This window comes from Geospiza fortis, unplaced genomic scaffold, assembly GCF_000277835.1.
Source record: "Geospiza fortis unplaced genomic scaffold, GeoFor_1.0 scaffold111, whole genome shotgun sequence".
In the NCBI taxonomy this organism is placed as follows: domain Eukaryota; kingdom Metazoa; phylum Chordata; class Aves; order Passeriformes; family Thraupidae; genus Geospiza; species Geospiza fortis.
Window position 1 is genome coordinate 5,037,186 of NW_005054321.1, and position 23,618 is coordinate 5,060,803.

At 38.3% G+C, this 23,618-nt stretch overlaps 1 protein-coding gene across 2 annotated transcripts; it reads left to right on the forward strand.

Moving 5' to 3' along the window:
• Positions 1-133: 133 nt before the first annotated feature.
• TBC1D31 (TBC1 domain family member 31) lies at positions 134-23,189 on the forward strand. Of its 2 annotated transcripts, XM_031056747.1 has the most exons (22): positions 134-221; positions 2,201-2,347; positions 2,913-3,028; positions 4,926-5,104; positions 7,373-7,524; positions 7,928-8,087; positions 8,325-8,525; positions 9,691-9,867; positions 10,652-10,731; positions 10,835-10,981; positions 11,296-11,429; positions 12,440-12,573; positions 13,150-13,329; positions 14,311-14,543; positions 15,150-15,299; positions 16,478-16,613; positions 17,460-17,534; positions 19,265-19,405; positions 20,239-20,415; positions 20,826-20,976; positions 22,020-22,136; positions 22,820-23,189. In XM_031056747.1, exons 2-22 carry the CDS (start codon positions 2,205-2,207, stop codon positions 22,954-22,956), a joined length of 3,120 nt encoding a protein of 1,039 aa, XP_030912607.1. In that variant the 5' UTR covers positions 134-221; positions 2,201-2,204; the 3' UTR covers positions 22,957-23,189. The 2 variants fall into 2 exon arrangements, with proteins under 2 accessions (XP_030912607.1, XP_030912608.1); XM_031056748.1 differs by lacking the exons at positions 134-221; positions 20,239-20,415 and having other exon boundaries at positions 2,142-2,347.
• Positions 23,190-23,618: the final 429 nt, after the last annotated feature.

The following is a 23,618-nucleotide window of genomic DNA, read 5'->3' on the forward strand; positions in this document are numbered from 1 at the left end:
GTCAGATAACGAAAGCAGCGCGTTCCCCTCGGGTCACAGACTCGCTGCGGTTGGAAGGGGCCTCTGGACATCATCCAGTCCAAGCCCTGCCACGGCAGGGCCACCTAGAGCAGGGTCCAGGTGGGCTTGGAATGTCTCCAGAGAGGGACACTCCACAACCTCCCTGAGCACCCTGTTTGGTGCCCTGCCATCCTCAACGTGAAGTTCTTCCTCCTGTCGAGGTGAAACTTTAGTGTTTTAGTTTAAGGCCATTGCTTCTCGTCCTGTCGCTGGGCAGCACCGAGAAGAGTCTGGCACTGATCCTCTTGGCACCCGCCTTTGAGATATTTATATGCATTAATGGGATGCGCTCCTGTAGGCGGAGCAGGTGTCCAAGGAGGCTGTGACACCCCCGCGCTCAGGCTGCTCAGCTCGGCTGGGCATTTACCCTGGTTTAGGTGTATTGAATAAAATGCCATGGGGGGAATTCCAGGAGATTAATCTTAGTGTGGTGTGCTGTGTAAATACTGCCTGGTCTAAGCTAAGAGCAGCAGCACAAGTGGAGCTTTGGGGGCCTCTGTCCTGGGGGACTGGAGGCAGCCCCGTGAACTCCTGACTCTGTTCTCCTGGCTTAGTTCAGTTGCAGGGAAACTTTCGAAAGGCAGAGAGTGACGTTGAAAAGGTCTTGGGAGGTGCTGTAGCTGCCGTGATGGGTACTTGTGTTTCAGGGTGGTTTTAGAAGCAGAAGTCATACCTCATTTGTTAGGGTCTTTAAGGTCATAATCCCCCACAAACATCACTAGATTTCAATTACAATTTAAAATATTTTATCTTTCTAATTTCATTTTTATGGCCCTTTTATTGAAGAAAAGACTGGGCTTAACAGTGAGGTGCAATTAGTTTTACCTCTAGTCTGCACCATGGCTGTGTGACCTTCTTCTGGTGTTCACTCAGACTTTGTAACAAACCCCCCAGCCCCATGAAGGTGCTGAGTAGCATATTCTGTGTCTCAGAGCTATCAGCATCTCATATAACCATGGTGAGAGCATTCTGCAAGTGCTCTGCAGTCTTTAATCAGCCTGCCAATATCTGGCACAGCTTTGGTGTTTAGCTTCACTGTGAATTCACATCCAAGTGATAATACAAAATGGCTGGCTTGTTCAGTGTTAGGCAATAAATCCAGGAATAGCAGATCTTCCAAATCTCAATCTCCTGCTTCCTGGAAAACCCTTCCTCTTACAGCTGATTCTGCACATTTCTGCATCTAGCTCTGTTTTATGTGGACAGCATCATACAAGGATAGAAGTGGCAAACTGGAAACTTTAGTTCTATAATAGCTCAGATGAATAGTAATAAATAAGGCTTTCTTCATAGAATCATAGAATGGTTTGGAATGGAAGGGGCCTCAAAGATCATCTAGTTCCAACCCCCCAGGCACCTTCCACTGGACCAGGCTGCTCAGGGCACCATCCAACCTGGCCTTGGGCACTACCAGGGATGGAGCATCCAGAACTTCTCTAGGGAGCCGGGTTGTCTCACCACCCTCACAGTAAAGAATTTTTTCCTAATGTCTAATGTAAACCTACTCTCTTTCAGTTTGAAGCTATTCATCCTTGTCGTGGCATTCCAGGCCTTTGTAAAAAGTCTCTCTCCACCTTTCTTGTAGGCTCCTTTCAGGTGCTGGAAAGCCACAATTAGGTCACCTCAGAGCCTTCTCTTTTCCAAGTTTAACAATCCTAATACTTTTGAAGACTGTGAAAAGAAATAATATTAAAACTGATTTTCCCCACATCTAAGCAGATTGGTTTCTTACAGTAATGCACAGCTTCTCAGTTCTCTAGAACATTTCTTTGCAGTGATAATGATGAGCCAGGTTCCTTGCTGAGTGTTGAATTGGGCTTTCAGATACATCAGTATATATTAGTGTTATTTATTAATAATGGAAATCAGATAATCAGGAACCACACAAAAGGATTGTGAATGGTGAATTTCCCCTATCTGCTTCGCATGTCTCCTACCCACCTTCCAACCCAGTGAATTACTTCCTTTGTAGTGTATTTTTTTATTAGAAATACATGGGTTTCATGGGAGATTTTTCATAGAACTTGGAAAATCAGAATTGTAAAATCATAAGATAGAAACATTTTAATCCTACGTCTTACAGATATAAATGGTAATAAAATGATTCTAAGCATGGTTGTTTTGCTGGCTTTCTTCACAGAGTTATGGTGAACATCATTCACAGTGTCCAAGGGTACCATTCCAGGACAATACATTTTCTGAATGTGGCTTTTGACAGTTCTGGGGATTCTCTCCTTGCTGGGGACCGCCAAGGGAATATATATGTTTTTGACTTGAATGGGAACAGGTAAGAATATTTCTATCAAGACTTTTTAATTGTCTGAGACATCTGTAGCATTCAGGGGTGTGGAACTTGCCTGGACAGGATCCCACAGGTCAGGTTTTAACTAGATAGTTTTAAATAGGTAATCATTTGCTCAGGGCTGAAACTTCAACCCAGTGTCTTGTGTAGGTTCCCTAAATGTTATTTCATTAGTTTAGCTGCTCAAAAAGATCAGAGGCTTGCAACTGTAAAAAGAACAGCAATGCCATAGAACTTAAGGGCTGCCACCAGAAGTTACTCTTGGGCCAGTACAGATCAATGAGTGAGCCACAAATTACAGCAGACTAGACCAAGTGTTTTCATTTGCAGAAATACATCAACCAGTCTTTCAGCATTTTACTACTGAGTTTTAAAATACTAGCACTGATTTTTAGATCTATTACAATTGGATATTATTTCCTTACTCCCTTCTTCTGAGTTTATTTTTTTCTCTCTGTGTAATATATTGAAACCAATTAAATTATTACTTCACTTGACATTAAATGAACCAAAGCTTCCTTATACAATGAGAATGTGTATTTTTAAATAGGTTCAACCTTGTTCAGAGAACAATGCAGGCTTGCACTGCTTTGGCATTTAATCTTCGCAGAAAGACAGAGTTCCTCGTGGCTTTGGCAGATTATTCTGTTAAGTGCTTTGATACAGGTAAGGAGAAATGTCAAGGCTTAAATGTTATCTGTATTGGCATGAAAACTTATTTAATTTTAGTTTTGAGCTTACATTTTTTGATAGTTTGTTTTATGGAAATTATACTACGTATTTCATGCCATCTGTCTGAAAAGTTTGGACCTGTGTTGGTTGTAGTCCTTGGTTAAATGAACCTAAATGAACCCTTTGCTTTGCCAAAGTTCTTTATTCTCACTGAGTCACACAGGCATTTGTTTAACTGAAGTCCACCACAGGATTGTAGTTAGGTATGTTACTTTCTTTTAAGCAGTTTTTAATAGGTTTACTTAGAATGAGGTACTGTATTAAAATAAAGCCAAAACCAGTTGACAATATGTTAGTTTGCAACTGAACAAATTCTTGCCTATATCTACAGTAAAATACTTGAACAAAGTTTTAGAAAATGTACAAACATTTAGACAATGTACACTAAAAGAAATGTCAATACTTTTGAGTATTCAAGTAATTCTATATCCTTATTGAAAAGTAATATTAAAAATTAACGTTACAACTGTGTGTTTCTGTCTTAATTAGAAGTTAAATGGTGAAGGGCAGTGACAATTCATTCTTCTTTAAATTATTTCATTCTTCTCTAAATTACTCTTTACCTATCAGAAAATGCATTTGTAATGTCTCCATTATATCCTATTATTATCTGGATTTAAATATTTTTAAAAAGCTGTAGGAATCACTCATCTACAGTTTTAGGGCTTGAGATTATCTGTGAAGATTTTAATGTAGCACAATGTTCCTTAAAATAGAGGAAAAGTCAGAGTTAAGGTCTGAAATCGCCTGCACTCTTTCTCTTCCTTTCAACAACAGCAAGACCAAACTTAAATATTTGGATGCACTTAGAAAAATCTTTATTACTCCAGAGAGTACTGCATGTTCACATGGTGCTGTTTCCAGATATCAAGTCATACTGAGGAATGTTCTAAAATATGAATGGTACTCACCAAAGTCAGTGCAGTTCCTTAGGGTATTAGACAGTCCTTACCTGTTGGGCTCCATCTCCTTCTTTAGAAGACACTCTCTAATCCCATGTCACCTCTCAGGTGATGACAGCTTTAAGCACTCCATTGTCTGTAAGCAGAGCAGAAAGTTTGACTGTTAGTCTTTATGAGCTGCTTTATGGTCATTTCCTATCTTTGATGCCACAGCAGTAGCTGGAACCACTCCATGGGCTGCCAGGCAAACCACCCAATGTAAACAGTGTAATTGCCACCAGTGCAGTTTGGTTGCTGAGGGAAGATTAGTGGTCATGCAGTCACAAGTGGGAGACATTGTAGTCAGAGGAACCATTTCCTTAGAATGCAGTGCACAGCATAAAAATGTTTAAGGTTCTAAAAGGATTAATGAGCTATTGCTTTCTGACTCTGCCTTTCTGTAGTCATAGCCCGTTGTCATTAAACCTTTTTTCTTTGCACCTGTAAATAGTTGTGTAATCATTCACACATTCTGTCCACAAGTAAAAACAAGTGCAGAATTCTAACTAGAACATTCAGTCTCAGCTTCTGTGGGTGTTCACATCAGATACTTTGTGAGGCATGCTGAACTTAACTGATCACATTGTTCATGGCTTTTTAAGATTGATTTTTAGGCTAAATGAATCAAGTCTGTACAAGTTGGCTTTCTGTGCAGAACTGAGCATAATTTGTAAAATGTTCTTTGGAGATGAGGAGAAGGTTGTGCCTCTAAGGTATAATACCTATGTGAAGACTGATACCTTTGTTTCTTGTGTGTTGGGCTGTGATGGCAAATGGTTTATACTAGTTATGCTTAAAAGTCTTTCACAGCATATTGTTGACAATAAAGACTAAAGTAGTAGTTGTTCCACTTTGAATGGCTTTCATATCTTTTTCATCAACTTCTGCAGGAACCCAGGAGCTAGTTAGTTGGATGAGAGGCCATGAATCTTCTGTGTCTTCCATCTCTGTCCATGGCTCAGGCAAGTATGCCATCACTACTTCCACTGATACAGCTCAACTCTGGGACTTGGACACCTTTCAAAGGATAAGAAAGCTGAATGTTCGTCAGTCTGTGGGCATACAAAAGGTGAGTAAAGAGCAACTGCTAAAGGTGAACAAGCACACCACAGTAGGTACAACATCACATATTAAAATCACATTACTTGTAAATAGTCTTTAAAATACAGGTGAATCTTTTTTATCATTTTGGGCATCACATCTTAACATTCTTCCCATCACATCACCCAGACCACTGAAATAATGACTCAGTAGTTGCAAAGATCTCCTGGGAACTTTTAAGGAACTTCTATCTTTAGAGATACTCAAAACTTGCTTGGACATGGCCTTGACTAACCCAATTTAACTTGGAAGTTGGAACTATCTTCTAGGTTGACCTTTCATTAGCCTAGAGTGGACTCAGAGGATCTGTGTAGATTAATTCCAACCTGCATGGTAGTAGGATTTAAGGATGTTGTTAAAAAAAACAGTTTTGGTGTCATAATGGTAACTTCAAACAGTCACCACCACCTGCCTCATTCAGCTTCTTATTCCAGAGCTCTTCTGTCTGTGCATGCAAAGTTCTGAATGTGGGAACAAACAAGGCTGAAAAGGAACTCAGCAAAAAGAAATCACTGCTTCTCAGCCTAGTGGTTTCTTTGGTTCTGTTTGTTGCACAGACACACTGGAACAGCATGGGATGAGAAGGATGACATGTTTGTGTCAGGGAGTGGTTTAAGTAGGTCTCCCTTAGCATTACACTATTTTAAACAGGTCTGCCTGCGCCACCAAATGTCACACTTTGGTCTAAGTACTGCAGAAAGTCCTGACCCAGTGCCTGAGCATGGCTTGCACACGTGCTGCCCTGCAGTGAATAGTCTGACAAACACCACTTCAAACCAAGCCTCTCGTCAGACTGGCCACTAAAAAGCCGTGCTGCTTTTGCAGAGAACCAGGCTATTCATTTGAGTGTCCTCACCCACTTCTGGGTCAGGCAGAAATTCTGTCAGCTTAAAATAGTCACCTAGCAATTACTGGGAAAGATCATCCATAAATTTTTGTTTGTTTGTTTTATTAAAACTGTTGTGTAGCACATGTTGCTAAAATAATTATAACATCTTTCCTCCAAAGACAGATGCATTTCTCTAGTGGAGATTTTTCTAGTGCTCAGTATCTTTCTTTCTTTGTGTAGCCTGTGTGCAGGGACTTCTTATTGGTAAGTGGCTCTTGGAATTTGGTAGGATGAGGATGTTGCAGTATGGAAACAACTTTTAAAGCCAAACAGTAGAGATTATGATTGAATTAATAGATCACATTTGGGAATCAGGAGCCTGCTCTCTTTGGTGCTACCATTTCTTACACGACATTATGCAAGTGATCTAGATTTCATTTTCCTATCTTTAGAATAATAGTATTTGTTCTCATTCCACAGTCTAAGACATACAGGTAATATGTGCTTTACTGAAGTTCAGATTTGATATTAGACTGTAGGCCTGAGAGTCAGTGTGCAAAGCTGGATTCTTGCTTGCTCTCTGAGCCACTGTAGCAGTGTCACACCCATCTTGTGTGCTTTTTGATGCCTCTTGAGCCCAGTTGCACTCCAATTTAAAAATGTAGAGACTGAGGTGCAGAGTGAACACACAGCAAGTGAGACAGATGAGAATACAACACATCTACAATGATAATTTCCAAAGCATCACTGTTTATTCAACAGCTGCTTGTGACCATCCTGTGGTATTTTTCTATGGCAGAAAATTACCAACTGTTCAGTATTCCAGTTTACCAAAATTCATCTGCTCTCAATTCTTTGTCTGGTCTTCCTCAGGGACCCTGAAGGAGGACAGACAGCTCAGTCTGTCTGAAGATAAATTACTTTGGTACCTGAGATGACTCTTTTCCCCACAGGTTACTTTTGCTCACTGTCAAGTGACTCATTTGGCCTGAATGTCCAATTTTCAGTTACTAAGATGAAACCCAGCCCACATATCCATATTTCCAGATTTTCAAGGCCCCAAGAGATCATTCAGACTAAAACTATGAACTTTGTAGCACTGACTTAATCTCAGCCACTGATGTCCCCAGCGTTTATATTGCGTCCTCGCTGCACTCACTGGGAACAATAAAGTTTAACAGTCATAAAAACAAGACAGATAAAATTTAACAGTTATTTCAGTGAGTTAAACTGGCTTAGCAAAGGGTACAACACATTTTAACCAGTGCAAGGAGAGCAACCCAACTCTTCTCTAGGCTGTCACAGTAATAGCCACACCTGCCATGTTTTATTTGCCATGCACTTTGGTAATTTAAAATGTGCTTCCTTGACAACATCCCATTTTTTTTCTTTTCCATATTCTTCCAGGTTTTTTTTCTTCCATTGAGTAACACCATTCTCAGCTGTTTCAAAGATAATTCTGTTTTTGCATGGGAATTCGATACTCTTCACTGTAAATACCAATTGTCACCTCCTGTAGAAGGTTCTGTATTATTTTATAAGGTGTTTGCTGTTACCAGGTAAATTGCTATTTTAAACATTCTAAAGGCAGACTATTAAAATATGGTTTTAAGCAGGTTCTCTTTCTTTATTTGTAATACTTTGTGGAAGTATTGAGCTATCTACTATGATAAGCTTTTGAACTCTGCTGTGACTGATACTTTCAGCAAAGATAAGTAGTAGTTTTTATTATAGTCCCATAACAGTTGAAATAAATTAGGTTGATTTTTAATGACCACTAAAATAAGGTTTAAACTTTATTTTATAATATCCTTTAAGGATAATATCCTGTCCTTTACTAATATGGAATAATGGCCAATTCAAAAGTGATTTGAAGGCATAGAACAAAATGAACAATCTCTCTTTTTAGCTAAAACTAATTTAAATTAGAGTATGCTGATGGAAGCTTTCCCCGTGATGCAGGGACGGTCGGACTTTGGTAGCTGGTGGGAAATCAAATCATCTTCACTTATGGTGTTTGGAATTAAAGCAGTTGATAAGAATAATCCAGATGCCTGAGAAGGTGCGAGCTGTCCGTCACTTGGAATTCCTCCCTGACAGTTTTGATGGGGGCTCCAATCAGGTCAGTTTTTTCATAAAGCTCAAGACAGGAGTATTTGGATAGTGGATTCAACACCTGTACTTGGAGGGCTTTTGGGGGGCTCTGGGGATATAGAGGTATGCAATACAAAAGGAAAGTTATTGTGCTGAATCTTTGCTCCTTTAGCTTCATGGAATGTCATTGCTGAATTGGGTATTCCAGGTATTCCACTTTGTTTTACATTGGCAGTATTAATGGTTGAATCCTTTTAACTTGTAGGTCCTTGGAGTGTTAAGTCAAGATAATATTATGAGATTTATCAATATAGAAACATGCAAACTTCTCTTTGACATTGGGAGTCCTGAAGAGGGAATTAGTACAGCTGTGATTAGCCCAAATGGACAGTATATTGCTTCAGTAATGGAAAATGGGAGCCTTAACTTATACAGTGTCCAAGCTTTGACTCAAGAAGGAAATAAGGTAGAGTATTTTACATTTCTTAAAACAGTAGTAAGTCCTCTTCAAGATGATCTTTGTCTTTATAAGTAGACTGCATCAGCAGTAGTTTGCAGAGGTGTCATATTTAACAATACAAATAAAGAAAAAGTGATTTGTACAGTTTCCTTCATAGTTCCTCCAGCCTGTCAGGTAACTTGGTGTTTTTAAGGTATATATAGTGTTGGAAGGGGGAGATGGTATTTCTTTCTATAGCAATTTGTGTGCATCAATTTCTTTTTGTAATGGTGTTTTGGAGGAGATGGAAACAGAATAATTGTGTCTCTTCTGTTCCATTTCCTACAGGAAATACTTTGCAGCTAATGCTCTCTTAAACTGTGGGCACAAATGGTGTTTTTGTTACTGTGATTTTATTCTTCTTACTGTGTTATTGGATACCAGCACCCATCATTTATGGCACAATCATACACTCCTAATCCTTCCTAAATAACAAACATTCTAAATACCAGTTCTTATTTTATTACATTAATTTATTAATGGGAGTCAGGTTTCTAAATACAGAATTCCATATATCTTTAATCACCATGTCTTTGAAGTAAACAGTCAGCAGCTCTGGATAATGATGGAGCTGGAGCTGAGGAAGGATGTGTAAAGATGTCACACGCATTCCATTTGCACTTTTGCTGACGGTTTGACATGAACTGGGATATCCACTTTGTCACTTGCTTTCACAATCTCCAGCATTGAATTAATTAATACCTGCCTGACACTGCAGACTAATTAAAGTTTGTAAAGGTGTTCTGTATTCTTTTAACTGGTGCTATAGAAATGCAAAATATTTTAATGACCTTGAGAAACACACTAAAGTAAATAACCTGAACAGTACATGATACACATCTATAGTATCCCAATTATATTTTTACTGTTTGCTAAGCAAGGAAATAACATGATGATTGAGTTAGCTTGGAAGCTACATAAACCTTCCCATAGTTGGAGCAGTTTTATTTGTGGACATCCTTTTCCAGGAGTATACAATCTATATCTGTTTATTTATAGTATAAATGTGGTTCTAGTCTTCTTTTTATGGCCATCATACTCAAAAATGCATCATATAAAATAAACAACAAATTATATTTCTGTGTAATCTGTCTTACAAGATTTTAACCAAGCTACTTTCACTTAATACTAGCCTCCACCATTCACGTTCAAAGTTGTAGAAGATGGGTCCAAGTACACATCAGAGGCAAATAAACTGATCACAAAAGTGACTTCAGAAAGGTCAAAGGGGCCATGGAAATCCAAACAAAGCAAAATTCAAAGCAGATTGCTAAAACTGCAAGCAAATACATCACTTGAAAATAAAGAGGTAGGAAGAAATTGAAAATATTTTGTCTTTCAGTTTGCAATGTTTATATTTCATTGCCATTTGCTTTAAAAAATAAATTTAGGCACTGAAGCACTTGGATATTTGAGCAGAGCAGGGATTAAGGAAATTTTAGTACCATTTTCTCTCTCTATTTAGCCTATACTCCTACAGTATGTGACACAGCCAGAGCTGCCTCCAGTCTGGGGTACCTCTGCAGTTGTTCAAACAACTTGTGACACATTTGGTATTTGCTAGATCTGGTCTGCTTCCCTGCAGAAAGCCAACTGGCACATCTAAAATGTCTGCCTAGAATCCATTTCCTTTTTTTCTTACTTATTTAGAAGATTAATTACTGTTGCATTTATTTCCCTCTGTCATCATGGTGCCATTTGCTCTCTCTGTCTTTATCTTGTGCCTTTTATGTGTGTGTGTATATATATTTTTTTTTCCTGCTTATGTGTTCACCATATGATCTATTTCTTATGTTAGTATTCTTTATGGTTTGCTATATGCATCATTTATTTGTACACAGTTCAGCCAGTTTGGGTCTGATCTGCTTCTGACTGAAATCAATGGCAGCTGTTCTTTGAGTTCAGGAGACAAGAAATGATGAAATTACCTTTTTGTTGTTGAAGTTCCTGGGACTATGTAGCAGACAGCAATACATGTTTGATTTTTTTTCTTTGACACTATGTGATAAACTTCAATATTTAGCCACTCTCATAGTTTAGAGGGCAAAGAAAGAGAAAATGGTTACATTTATTGTTGATCTCCTATTTTGTAGAATGAATTACCAGGTGGATTAAACAAGAAACGTCTGCAGGCCTTATTGAAAGGATTTGGAGAATATCCAGCTAAGTACAGGTGTTTTTTGTGTGCATGTTCATGCTTGCACAAAATAAAATTGCTTGTGTTTACTGGCCTATGAAAAAGAATTTCCTTGACTAAAGCTGCATTTTAATTGCAGGATGTTTGTTTGGCGTTCCTTATTACAACTTCCTGAAAACCACTTGGCATTCAGTAGCCTGATAGATAGGGGAATCCACAGTGCATTTGTAAATATTCAGAAAGAGTATCCTATCAAAAGTGGGAAACTGCTGAGAGTTCTACAGAGGTAAATTACATATTTGTATTTATTTAAAATATTACAGATTTTTATTTTCACATAATCATCTGAAATGTATCCAGTAGCTGGAAACAGCTGTAAGAAAATTTCTAAAATGACATAGATGCTGTCATTTCTAAAATGACATAGATGCTGTCATTCTAAAATGACATCATGCTGTTTTGTTTTGGTAACTCGTACAATCCTGCATCTGTGTTGAAGTTTACAATTTTTCTATGTTGTGGTTGTAAAATACATGCTATATTTTTGTTTGGTTTTGGATCAATGTTTTCTACAGTTTTTTTGTTTCCCTCTGTGTACAGGACCTTGTCAGCTCTAGCTCACTGGTCTGCTGTCTTTGCTGAGACACCTTACATGCCTTTGCTAGCATTCCCATTTGTAAAATTATTCCAGAACAACCAGCTGATCTGCTTTGAAGTTGTTGCTACAGTAGTAGGTAAGCAATGATTTTAAAAACTCAGATATGCTTCAACATGTTTAAGCTTTCCAAAGCAAAAGAGCTTTTCCTACTGAAATGAATAAGGTATTGCCTTATTTATAGGTCACCATGGTGTTACCAGGAATTAATATAGAGCTTTAAACAAAAACCTCAAAATATGAGACTTCTTTTTGAAGTGTTTCTAGCAAAAAGTTAGCAGTTTTAATAGTGTTTGTAAAGTCTAATTGAAATGTATTTAGCATTTGCAAACTCATATGTATCTAGTGTAATTATATCATAATAATTAAGTCTCTGAGACATGGGAAAAGTAGTCACAGCCACCCACCCTACCTGTCACCTGCTCCCAGCCAACAGGGAATGATCTCTTTCAAGGTTTGAATGATCTCTCTCAACTAAACTCTGTTTAGTTGTCTTCAGCATGTGGTGACTCAAAACTAGACATTTGTCTGAACACTGGCTGTGGCAGTGTTCTGAAGAAACATTCTAAATTAAAGTGCTTTACACTTAAATTAGTTGTTGCAGCTGCTACTAAATCTACAGAAGTTATGTGCTGCCAAGCATACATACCCACTTTGCAACCACATGCTGTTGGTGAATAAGCATCCAAGTTTACAGAAATTATTCTTAGTACGTTAAAAATTACTTGATCCAGGCTGTAGTTTTGTGAGACAGAAACACTGATTGAAGTATTCTCATCTGCCTCCCATGCCTTAGTCCCACAGCTCACAGATTTTTTTTCACTTTGTATTTGAGCCAGATCAGTTCTTCAGTCTGGTTCACAGTGTACTGACACAAACACCCATGCCAGTGCAGCTGGAGGAGCAGTGTACTGTGGGAATGGTTTAGGAACACTTGGAAAGAGAAGAGATGGGAGTATCATCTTAAATAGGTTTTGCTGCCTGAAACAACACCTTAAATGCCTCAACTTGGTAACCCAACTTCAACGTTGTCATGAGTCTTTGCTCTGGATTACAGTGGATTGTGTTCAGCTTCTTGTTCTCTTTCAGTTAATTTTTGCCAACACTGGTTTGAGTACTTTCCCAATTCTCCAATTAATGTCCTTGGTATGATGGAAAATGTCTTGGCACATCATGACAAAGAACTGCTTCAGCATTTAATAAAATACAATGTGACTTCACAGGTAATAGTCTAGACAGCTTTTGTATACAAAAATATACTGCAGTGAATAATAGTGCACTGTTGTTTTATTTTGATGAATTTCTAGTTTGAGGGAGTTTTCATTAAATACCAGTGAATTATATGGGAGTGTAAAGAATATATCATTGATTTCCTGTTGTTTTTCCTTGTCCATGATCATATGTATGCTACTTTAATTCTTTAGAAGTTCTTTGTTTTCAAGTCCACATTCCTTAAAAATCTACTCATCGAATTATAAATTTATCTTTTTTTAACATGGACATAAGTGTGATGAATTAATTTTCTAATCCTGTTTATCATTAGGGATTATTTTGGTTTCACAAATCTAAACAGAACATTTAGACATCCAGTGAAATAAGAAATGTATTTGTAATCACCCCAGATTAACTTTGAATGTTTAGAGTAGGTGGTGAAAATTATCTTGAAATGTTCTGTTTATTTCCTTTTTCATAAATTAGTACATTCTTGGTATAAGGCAAGAAAAATCACATTGTTTCTTTAAAAGGAATGGTAAAATTGTACTAATGGATTATTTTGTCAATTTTCCCAAATAATTTAGGTTTATGCTTGGCCTCTCCTAGAAACACTATTATCTGAGGTTCTAACAAGAGAAGAATGGCTGAAAGCCTTCGACAATATTTTCTCCAACCATCCTTCATACTTTCTAATGATTGTCATTGCCTATGTTATATGTTCCAGAGCTCCCTTGCTCCACTGTAATCAAGCAGCAGATTTTGAGGTAAACATTTTCATATTTAAGTTAATAATGTGTAAAAGATGTATAAAATATTGTATCTGTTAGGTTACAGGAGATCCATTTCCAAATTAATATCTGGTACTTGACAAATACACAATAAATGAGTAAAACACTGAGCAGTTTCCTGCAGTTGCATGCAAGGAGAACTTTAAAAGCTTTCATAAGCTTTCTAATGTCCCTAAAGGCCATTTTTAAAATTTCAATAGTTCATCAAGCACAAAATAATTCTGTCTCTTTTTGGAGGATCTAGTATGGACTTCTGCCTCTGGAGACGATACACAATAATTCTGTGATGTTGTATCATTATCCTCTTCTCAGAATTTCAAAATTAGTCAGTATTATTGGATGTTCTCTGAAGCTAAATTAAAATGTTTCCTTATGTTTCATGTTCCATGAAAGAGGATTCTTTTTCTTATGAAAAATCTCTGTAGGCAAACAAAGGGTTCCACCTCTAAAACGTGCTTATGAGCAGTCAATTTGACTGACATCAAGCAGATAGCATTACTGCTATGTTTAATAATGACCATTTAGAGATTTTCTTGGTAGATAAGATCTTTGACAGGAAGAATAGTCCTGCAAGAGGAGAAACTTCTGAGCTTCATGGCTGAACACTGAAACTCAAGGCAGGTTTATCCAGTGGTAGGAGTCACTGTGGGACACTCTAAATTGACACCCCAGCTTCCCAAATCCCTTACACAGCTGCCATTTGAACAGAAGGAAAAGAACCACAGCATCCTTTCCCACTTTGAAGAAGTTTGGCTCAAGTCACTTGAGCTGGTGATGTTTTATGAATTGGTAGGGAAAACTTTAAAAGCTTTTTAAATTAACTGTTGAAATATATATCTTGCTATTTTTCATTATAATTCCCAAATATGTGTATTAAAAATAAATATATATTTGTATAAAAATACATAAAAGTGCATAATCTTATGTAGAATGTAAATGGCAGCGTGTCTCTTACAGTATTTCTTTCATCATCGTAACAACGTGGACATTAATGTTGTGATTAAGGAAGCCTATCGTCTTATGGAGGCTACACCTCTGGATATCCATCCACAGCAAATGCTTGATGACTTCACACCACTTACAAAAGGACAGTACCCTGTGTTTAATAAGTATCCCATGTTCATTGTGAATTATCAAGCTCAGAAGTGGGAGAAGATCAGACAAGATGAAATTGAGTACTTGCGAGAGAGGTACTAATGAGAAATTGAAGACAGTCTCAGTCTGGGAAGGACAGGTGGACATAATTGCCTTTGTATGTTGTAATGTGTAGTCTTGAGAAGAGAGATAAGAAAATTCAGGAAAAGGACTTGAAATAGCTGCTTAAGGTTGAGAGTTACTTGGTTTGACATGTTTTTACATTAAATCATTAGTCTTAATAAAAAATGTCTGCTAATTAGCAGAAGATATTGGGGCTACAAGTCACTGAACTTGGAAGCTCATAGCCAGAGCCTAAACCTCTGGGGTTGACCTTGTGGGGCCCAGGTTTTGAAGGGCCAGGAGTTCTTAGCTTGCTGTTGAAATCAGTGGGTACCATGGTGCCAAGGCACCCTTAGAAACGAGGTATTACTAAGAATGTGAGGAAGAGAGTACCTGCACTCATCTGTAATGCCCTGTTGTCTCTAACAGTCAGTATGATAGCTCTTCCTCGTGTACTTTGTCACTATGAAGGGGATGCCAGATTCTTTCATGTCATCTCATTTCAGCAGTTCTTTGCTAGTACTGTCATCAATTTCAAAGTAATCAAGTCATTTCTTGATATTTGGTCTGAATGATTAATGTGACTTCCTTCCATGTAGACAATTAGCACATGAATCAGAAGCCAAAGCACAGGAACAGAAAGCAGAAGATGAAGCCTGGTATCAAAGGCAGAAATTACTTCAAGAAGCTGAAGAACAGAGACAAAAAATCCTACTGGAAGAAGAGAAGTTGGCAGAACAGAGGCAGAGGTATTAGAATATAGGAAGCATTAGGGGTCTGGCTGCTGTAACCTGCTATTACATTTTTGACCATGAGTAAAGGAGAAATAACCACTAATTTGTATAAATTGTAATGTGGGATAACTGTGGTCTGGTGGGTCATATTTTGGTTGGGAATTAAGTGATCTGGGTTGTATTACTACCTCACCTCTTACTCCCTGGAGGGAATACAGCAGATTAGAGGTCAAGTCACTTCATATTCTTGTCTCAGCTCCCAGCCATTCTTCTGGCTCCTTCAGATTGGGAAGTCTCTTAAACAGTCAACTGCTGTGTGTCTGCACTCTTGGACTTCAGACTTGCATTTTGGGCACACCCACACTGCAGATACAAGAGTCACTTACAGCATCAGTGACTGTGCACAGTCTTGGACTTCTAGTGGATCTAGAAAAACAACTGCTTTGTGTATCAGTTTATAAGCAAAGAGTTGTGATGGTAATGAAGCTGAACTGTAAGTTTGTACATTTTGCAGCTGTGAAGGTTTAAGAGAATTTCAACATTTCCATAATTTCTTAGATAAGCTACAGATAATTGTGGAATCATTTAAGTTGGAAATCACCTTTAAGATCATGAAGTCTAACAGTTAAGCCAGCACTGCCAAGTTCACCACTAAACCATGTTCCTAACCACCAAATTTTTGAGCACATCTCCGAAACCTCTGTAACCTACAGAGTTAGGTTTTTTTTAAAAGAGGACAGCAAGCCTTTATTTACAAACTAATCCTTGAGTTTGTGGTTTTGTTCTTTGAAAGAGTTTGATATTTGCCAAATAAACTTGGGACTAATTTTGTGCAGCAAGAGGTACCAGGACACTGGCAGTTATTCTAAGGAGTAGTTTCCAGTTTTGGATCCTTGCAACATTAAACTAGTACTTACTAAAGTGGAGCAGAAACAGGGCACAGGACTTCAAAGCTTAACTGGAGATATTGCCATTAGAAGATGTGTATCTGTGAATTTAATTTTGTCTCATAAATGAAAACTGGACATTTTGCAGGAAAGAAAGCAACTATCCTAAGCTTTGTTAAGCTGGAGATGAGCTCATGGTAATTAATGGCTAACTGCATTGTGTGTTTGTGCTCTTTGGTACTGACCTTTTACATATACAGTATCATTTCTGTTATTTGTTTATTTCTGTTTATTTTGGCCTTGAAGGCTTGCTGTGGTGAAAAGAGAACTGAAAGTAAAGGAACTGCAACTTTTAGATGCTTCAAGAAGGCGTTTTCTGAACTACCAGCAAGATCAGCTTCAAATGGAACTGAAACGTCTCAATGATGAAATTGCAAGAAAGGTTGAGTATTGCTCAAGCTATTCTTTTCTGCAAGGTTTAATAGGGAAAATAAACAAGGGAAAAAGGCATAACTAAAATTTTAGTTGATATACTATGATTTGTGAGCCCAGAGGTGTATTTAGCATGAGGCAGACTGCTTCAAATGGTAAATGCATTATTTAACAGTTAGTGGCAGTGTTGAAAAATGTAGTGAGCTCCTTAAAGGACTAGTGAATTCTCAGCTGTCTGTGGGCTGTATGTTCAGATTGCAAATTAACTCTGCCATTGATTGAGAGGCTCCACAGTAACCTCTGGCCAGGCTTGGCTCTGCCTCCCAATCACTAACCCAGGCACCATGGCATGCAGTTGTACCATGGGAATGGTGCTGAGAATGGAAGGGTTTGCAACTCATGGGCACTTACTGGCCCTTTATAGGGCTATTCCTCAGCAACACACTTCACAGAGCACAGTGGAGCTGGGTGGCTGTTTCTGCAGTCAGGGCACTGCAACACTCCTCAGCTCAGGTTCTGCCAGGTGCAAAGCAGCCACTTCTCCTTCTGCCCACTGCCCTCCACAGCATTCTGGCTTCAGGGACTCCTTTCTCAATTCACAGCTGCATGTGGCAGGTTTTTAACATTAGTTCAAGACAGGTATTTGCCTAACATAGCTTAGCTGGTTGCAAAACTCTTCTATGCCTCTTCTCCACCTTGCCCTGTGCTTTTGTTTTGCAGTATTTTCCATTCTTCATATGACAGAAAACTAACCAGAACTTAGAGGCATGGGGGTTTGGACATTCTTTTCAATAATGTTTTTTTAAAGCAGAAGAATTTCTTTACTGTATTTCCATGTGTTTCTCTTCTCCACAAGGCATCTATGAGACAGCAGGAAACAATTGCTGTCCAAGATACAGAACCTGAATCACAGAAGCAGCTTTTTGAACAGGTAATTATTGGGGAACTGTACTGAATACAAATATTTAATGGTTGTTCATTTGAAATTCTTGGATTTGATTGTGTTCATCCAACCACACCTTGTGAGGAGAAATGGGGGCCTGGTATTTTTCTCTTTTTTCTCTTTAATGAATTTTTTTTAGAGTAAATCCTCTGTTGATAAAAGCATTAACACAATTCACTATTATCTTGGGGAGTTTTGGGTGAAAGTAGTCATATCCTCTCTGTTTTACTCTTCTCCTCTGCTGAGGTATCATTTGGTTCCTACAGGGTTTAGTTATGGGCTCAGCTGCTTGGGGGAAGTGAGGAACATGTAAATAAGAAATAAGTGTATAACAATGTGTTCCTCATCCAGAAACTCCCACCTTTTCATCTGTGATATCCAGACATATCTGCATTTTCTGGAGAGAACAGTATAGCAGATTGATGTAGGTGATGAAAAAATGTCTAGTTGCCAACAACATCATTAAGCAAAAAGGAGTGGATGGTTCGTCAGGAATGTGCAGTTCCTTTCTGAAATGACTGATTTATTCAGAAATATGGCTATTCAGTAATAAATGGCATAAATCAGTAATTCTGTTTAAAGTTAAATTTTAGTTAATTATTATAAATAATTATTATAAATTACTGCAAGGATGCCAATGGAAGGCTTTAGAAATGTTCATTTTGATTAAAAATACTCAGTTAAGTGTTTAGAAATCAAAGCTACATGTATCCATCTTGAGTATGTGTAGATCCAATAGAATAAAGGAGAAGTAGTCATCGAGTTCTCTGACCCTCATTTTGAAACATGCCAGTTTATCTTTGGTTTTTTTAAAGCTTTTGGTCATAAACTTGTTATAATCCATACTGAGCATGACTGGGCTAAATTTCTGTTAGCATTTATTTATTCAATACACAGCCAACTGTATTGTGGCTACATAACACAAACCAGGCTAAGCTCATTTCTATTCCAGTATATGTAAAGTCAGCTCTCTAAGGAACTAATTTTACAGTGATCATCCTCTCTAGGCTAGAAAGGTAGCAATTATTTAACTAGCTGAGGATCTCTGTTTGCCCACAAGAGTCTGTGCAGACAGGCTTTCCCTGCACTGTTTCACTGCTGTCAGCGTGGGTCCCTGCTCCAGCTTCAAAGGATGTTGACTTTGCTCAGTTGCTCAGTAGATTCTTACAGGCCTGGGAAGGGGTTTTAACTTCTGCAGAAAATTGTGTAGATGTGCCCTGGTGAATGTGAAGAAAAGGTGGTAAGCTAAAATGCTGTTCCTAGATCTGCTGTTGATTGTACTACTTCAGCAAGTCATCTCTGCATTCAGGCTGCAGATGTGTTTATTACAAACCCCAGTGCCATGAAACACACTTTATAGTTATGAAACATTTTGGGGTTTTGGCTAAAATTTGCCATAAATTGCAGAATATTTTCATGATGAATCTAGTTCATTTAGGTTGGAATTCTGCTTTTATTCACCACAGTAATCTGGAGAATGGAATTATATCCCTTGTCAGGACTCAGGCCACTGTTATGACTCATGCTTCATCTAGTTCCAAGTGGATAAAACAGCAGGGTCTATGACTTCTTTGGACAGTTACGATATGTAGTGGGATGAGATGTGTGCATATATTCAAATACTACTTTAATGATACTTTAATAAATGTTAAAGAGATGGAATTACCAATGTGAGCTAGTAGCTTAGCAACAATGGTTTTTGTTTGTATGCTTGGCAGCATCTAATCAAAGACCAAGAGGCAGTTACAAAGGAAATGAAAGAAGAGGTGGAAGCCCATCGAAGAAAGGTGGATCTGGAAGATCAACGTGTTCAGAGATTGATAGAAATAGATAAAGAAGAAATACAGAAAGCTCAGACAGTAAGATGATTGGATCTTAACGTGTTCTGGGGAGTCAATATGCTAACTTATACAAGTAGTACTGGTTAATAGTATTTTGACTGTAATTAACTAGTTCAAGTCCATATGGAAATATTTGCTAAAGAAATCTAATTTCTAGATACCTATATTAAAAGATTAAGATTCTATGTTTAAAGTTTTGAGATTTCCAAAAATCTGACTGAAGTGTCCAAACAGCTGTATAATATTGAAATTCTCTGGACCTGCCAGAAATATTAGCTTTTATTTTTTTACTTCTCAGGACTTAGAAAGCATGTAAGACTCAAAAGTGCTTTTCAAAACAAGTTATCCTCCTGATAAGGAACATGTTTTGTTTGTAACCATAACAAAATATAAGATAGCCTCAAAGGAGATTTCAGTTGGTAGTACTTGGCAGGAAATTCAGCTGTAGAAGCTGTCTTCTAGATCTCAGTAATGAATGTGTATAGCTTGACATTAGGAATTGCTCAGATTTTCAAGCTCAGAACTCGTAACTGCACAGTTGGAAAAATAGTTGCAGCTATCCCACTGCCCATATGCTTGGCATCTGCATTTGTGTATTGTCTAGAAATAAACATATGGGTCTGAATTTTTGTAAACAGCATTTGATTTTTGGAAGCAGATGGATGTGGGTGAAAGTATTGGCATTCAGGTATCAATCTTATGTCAGCTGCACCTGTTAGTGCAGCTAGTGGCTCTAGCAGGGCCATCTGACAGGGATCCTGGAGAACACCTCAGTTTATCCTGCCTGGTCTGTAGGTAAGGCTGTGCAGTTGGAATAGACTGAATTTCTGGTAAGAAAGGTGTTTTATTAGGTGGCTGAAGAAAATTTAGCCAGAGCTGAGCAGAAGCACACTGACACTGACTGGAGACCCAGGCACAATGAGCAGGACCAGGAGGAGTGCTACAGGGAGATTGTCAAGCTCCTGCATGACAATAGGGTGAGAGAAGCTGAACTGCTCAAGGCCATGAGGGAGGCAGAAGAAAAAAAGGTATTTGCATAATTTCTTTTTCTAAGTGGGCCTGGCAAAAAACATAACTGCCTATAACAGGGAGTGCAGAAAGCTGAAATGTATTAGAGAAATATTTTGTTAGAATTCTCCTTTTCTGTTTTGACTGGGAGTTTCTGGAAGCACAAGAGTGAATTGGTAAGGGTGTTTTAGCCTTAGGAAAGCATATTCCTATTTCTGTAAGTTCCTCTTATTTTTATTCTCTGACCCAAGACTTTTACCTTTCTCCAGATGTTTGAACGAGATATTTTTCAAAATGAAACCTTCACACAGCTGACTACCATATTTTGATTATAGGGTGAAGTGTAATCTGTAATAATCCAGATGGTTCTATTTGTTGCTTTTTCCTTGCAACACATCTGTTGAAGACATTTAATACCTCTGTTGCACAGCAGGAAGATGTTGTACAGAATAAAGCCCAACTGGAGGAAGAGCAGAAGGTGGCTGCTGCTGCAAATGGGCACAGGAAGCAGTTCTTAGATGACAAAATGAATGATGAGTTAGAATTGGCTGAGAAGCTGCAAAGGGAACATGGCTGTTTTGGTGAGCATGTAGATAAGACAGTTCTGTGTGGATGTTGGCATGAAGGATTCAACGACTGAACACAAATGAACTGTTCATTATTAGGAATAAACTTAAGCATAACTCCTTTACTAAGCACTCCATAAGTGCTTATTGGCAATATTCTTTCATGAAACAGATGTATCTGTTTTCCAAGGCCAGACTTTGAAAGAAATCTCAGTTTGATACCTATCAAATGCAGCAATATAAATGGCATTTTTGGTAGGAGCACAGGTCTAGCTCATCTTAAAATAATTTTAAAATCACATCCATTAGAAATTTCCTGTCAAATAATGTTGTCCTATGACATACAGTATTATACCAAGAACTGGTATAATACTGACATACAGTATTATACCAGTAAGTGCTTTTTCCAAGTGTTTGTTAAAAAAAACCAACAAAACAAACAAACACATTTATATGCTTCCAGAATTGGTCAGTACATCCTTCTCAAGTGCTGCATTTTTGTGATTTTGCAGGTATTTCTGCTACCCCCCACCATGCTTCCAAGGCTTACATAAAATTAGTGATTAATATTAGGGTTAGGTGATTAGTATTGCTTTGGGCAAACTTTTTCAGCCTTTGTCCTTATTTACCTAATGTCTTAGTATGGAGTATTTTGCAACTGTGCATAATTAAAATGGGTGGCTCCTAAAACTACAAGCATGAGTAGCCATATTCCATATGATCTTAGTGGCCTGTTTGTCAGAAGATTAATTATATAGGAAGAAACAGCACATGTAATTTCTTAAAGAGCTGTAATTTCTTGAAGGGAATTTTAAGAAATTAATGAAATTACAGAGCTGTAATTCCTTAAAATGAAATGCTGTGATACATAGCTTTGACCCGAAGAGTAGAAACATTGACCTCTAATTCTGAGCAAATTGTACTTGCCATTAAGTGGAGTGGGTGATTGTTCTAGCTTTGCTTCCTGGAGAAAAACTGTTTTACCTCCAGCTAGAAAAATTCACTAGAAACTTCAATATTTTTAATTTACAAAGAACCCTTCTTTCTATTTCCCACAGAGAGACTGTGTGATTTGAAGGCCAGGTGTACAGAAAGAGGGGTAGAAGTCCAGCAGGTGCCAGGGTCTGGAAACATCTCTCACAATGATCTGTCTACATTAGCATCATCACCACACAGTAAGTGTTTGAGTTAGGAGTCTCTTTCACATTTGGTTTCAGAGCATTGCTGTAACACCCAGCTGTGTGATTGAGCCATTAGTTGTGTAGGTGTTTAGTGGATAGTAAACCAGTTTATTGTTGTGTTCTCTTTCACCTGTAGAAAATGTCTTTGCTCCCAGGGATGGCGCAGGTGAGAAGTGCCTGAAGTGTGTCATGTTATGAGAGTGGTCCTAGTAAAACCTCAGCCTAGTTTAGTTGCATTCTGACCTGATCATCTTGCCCATGCTTTTCCTGTCTTCATAGCCGTTTATGATTTGGGAATGTTGAGAGGCTGTAGAGCTGTCTTTCATCAAAATCTGACTGGGAGTTATAGTCAAGAATAAATCTGATTTCCTCTGATCTGTCCTAGTTACTCTGGCAGTGAAAGCAGTTTAAATTCCAATGCACCTTATGTACAAACGTCTGCAGGCAATGGGAACCTCTGGACCTGCTGTAGCCCCCATTAGCATCTGATTTAGTAGCCAACAGAGGCACTGCTTTCAAAGAACTTTATCTCACCGGTCTGAGGGCTGCTTCACATCCAGTGGTACTGAAAACCAGCATTTCTCTGCCAGAGGTGTCTGTTTTCCAACAGGTATTTGTAGTGTTTATGGGAAACCACTAGTTGCAATGTTAAGTTTCTTGCACTTGGTTGTCTTTAGACAGAAGCCGGGCAGAGCTGGCATGCCGGGAGCGGGAGCTGATGGCCAAGGTGCGGCAGCTCAGACGCAGGATCACCTCACGGGCCCGAGCCAGGCTCCCTCCAGCTCCTTCCCCAGCTACAGCGTGGTCACCCTGAGGTGATTTGCACTGGACCTTTAGCTGCACTTTCAAATTATTAATCAGTGAAAAGCTAAATATGTATAGTGTGTATAGTGTGATTCAGGATGGATCATAAATTTATTAAAGGCTTTTGGAGATATTTTTATATAAGAATAAAATCCTAGCTAGAAAATATGGCTTTTGTTTGTAACCTTCTTGTTATTTTTTACTTCTAAAATAAACTCATTTTTTTACTATTAAGTTACTGAATGTGCAGTATTTGTGTACTTCATTTTTTTCTGGTGGCTGCCCTGACTTGAAGAAACAAACCACTGTTAAAAATGTGGGTTTTGTCAGTGATGTGGAAGTGGATTCTACAAGTTGCAGCAGGGAAATTTGCAATCAGAGAAAAGAATCCTTTCCAGTGAGAGCCAAACATTGAAACCAAGGCCCAGAGAGGGTGTGGAGCACCTGCTGCTGGAGATGCATGTAGTTGTTACACATATTAGCAAGTTCATTTCATGAGAAAGAATGGGAGAGAGGATCTAAACAAATACCTTGCTCTTCATAGTGCTTGTGGTACTGGTGGCTAATGCTTTTGACCCAAGTCAAGAACGTTATGTGATGTTACAGTAAAAGGGAATAGGGCAAAGTAAATGAAAGCGAATCATCCATAATTGCTACACACAGAGCTGATAC

Bases quoted from the DNA above. Each gene is read 5' to 3' on its own strand.
- TBC1D31 (XM_031056747.1), top strand. From the start codon at position 2,205: ATGGTGAACATCATTCACAGTGTCCAAGGGTACCATTCCAGGACAATA. The intron at 9,868-10,651 runs GTAGGAAGAAAT...CCTATTTTGTAG, and splicing joins CATCACTTGAAAATAAAGAG to AATGAATTACCAGGTGGATT. The intron at 14,544-15,149 runs GTACTAATGAGA...CCTTCCATGTAG, and splicing joins ATTGAGTACTTGCGAGAGAG to ACAATTAGCACATGAATCAG.